General features: G+C 43.0%; 1 protein-coding gene across 1 annotated transcript in view; it reads right to left on the minus strand.

The window, feature by feature from the left end:
* The window catches only part of LOC102498982 (G2/mitotic-specific cyclin-B1), a 1,295-nt gene extending 1,164 nt beyond the window's left edge, over window positions 1–131 (minus strand). The window contains exon 1 of the mRNA XM_014592404.1: window positions 3–131. Within this exon, the coding sequence (XP_014447890.1) occupies window positions 3–131 (129 nt within the window). The remainder of the gene's footprint in view (window positions 1–2) is intronic.
* Window positions 132–465: the final 334 nt, after the last annotated feature.

The following is a 465-nucleotide window of genomic DNA, read 5'->3' on the forward strand; positions in this document are numbered from 1 at the left end:
GCTGTCCTTGGCCTCAGCCCGGGTTTGCAGGCTGCAGCAGTGGTCATGGGCACACGCTTTGCACCTGCCATACTGATTTTCGTCTTATTTTCAGCATTAATTTTCATGTTTCTGGTGACTCGGAGAGCCATGGCTTCCTCTTCACCAGACAGCAGCTTCGCAGGGAGAAGCAGAACCAGAGCTCCAGAAGAGCCAAGGGCCTGAAGTAGCCCAAGTCAACAGCCGTTCCTGCTCAGCACGCCTAAATGTGCTTATTGATGTAACAACATTTGTTGATCACTTTTTCTTGTTATGACCACCTTGAGTTTTGTCAATAAACCTCTTACAGTAAAATCTTTATTGTATTACATTATGTTTAGGTGTTATTATAATCTAGTATATGTTCTCTGCTATACAGGTTCTAGATCAGGAAGTACAGCATTTGTATTCCTTTCCTATTGTTACTGTAACAAGTTAAGACAACAC

The sequence above is a fragment of the Tupaia chinensis genome, unplaced genomic scaffold, assembly GCF_000334495.1.
Source record: "Tupaia chinensis unplaced genomic scaffold, TupChi_1.0 Scaffold000686_1, whole genome shotgun sequence".
In the NCBI taxonomy this organism is placed as follows: domain Eukaryota; kingdom Metazoa; phylum Chordata; class Mammalia; order Scandentia; family Tupaiidae; genus Tupaia; species Tupaia belangeri.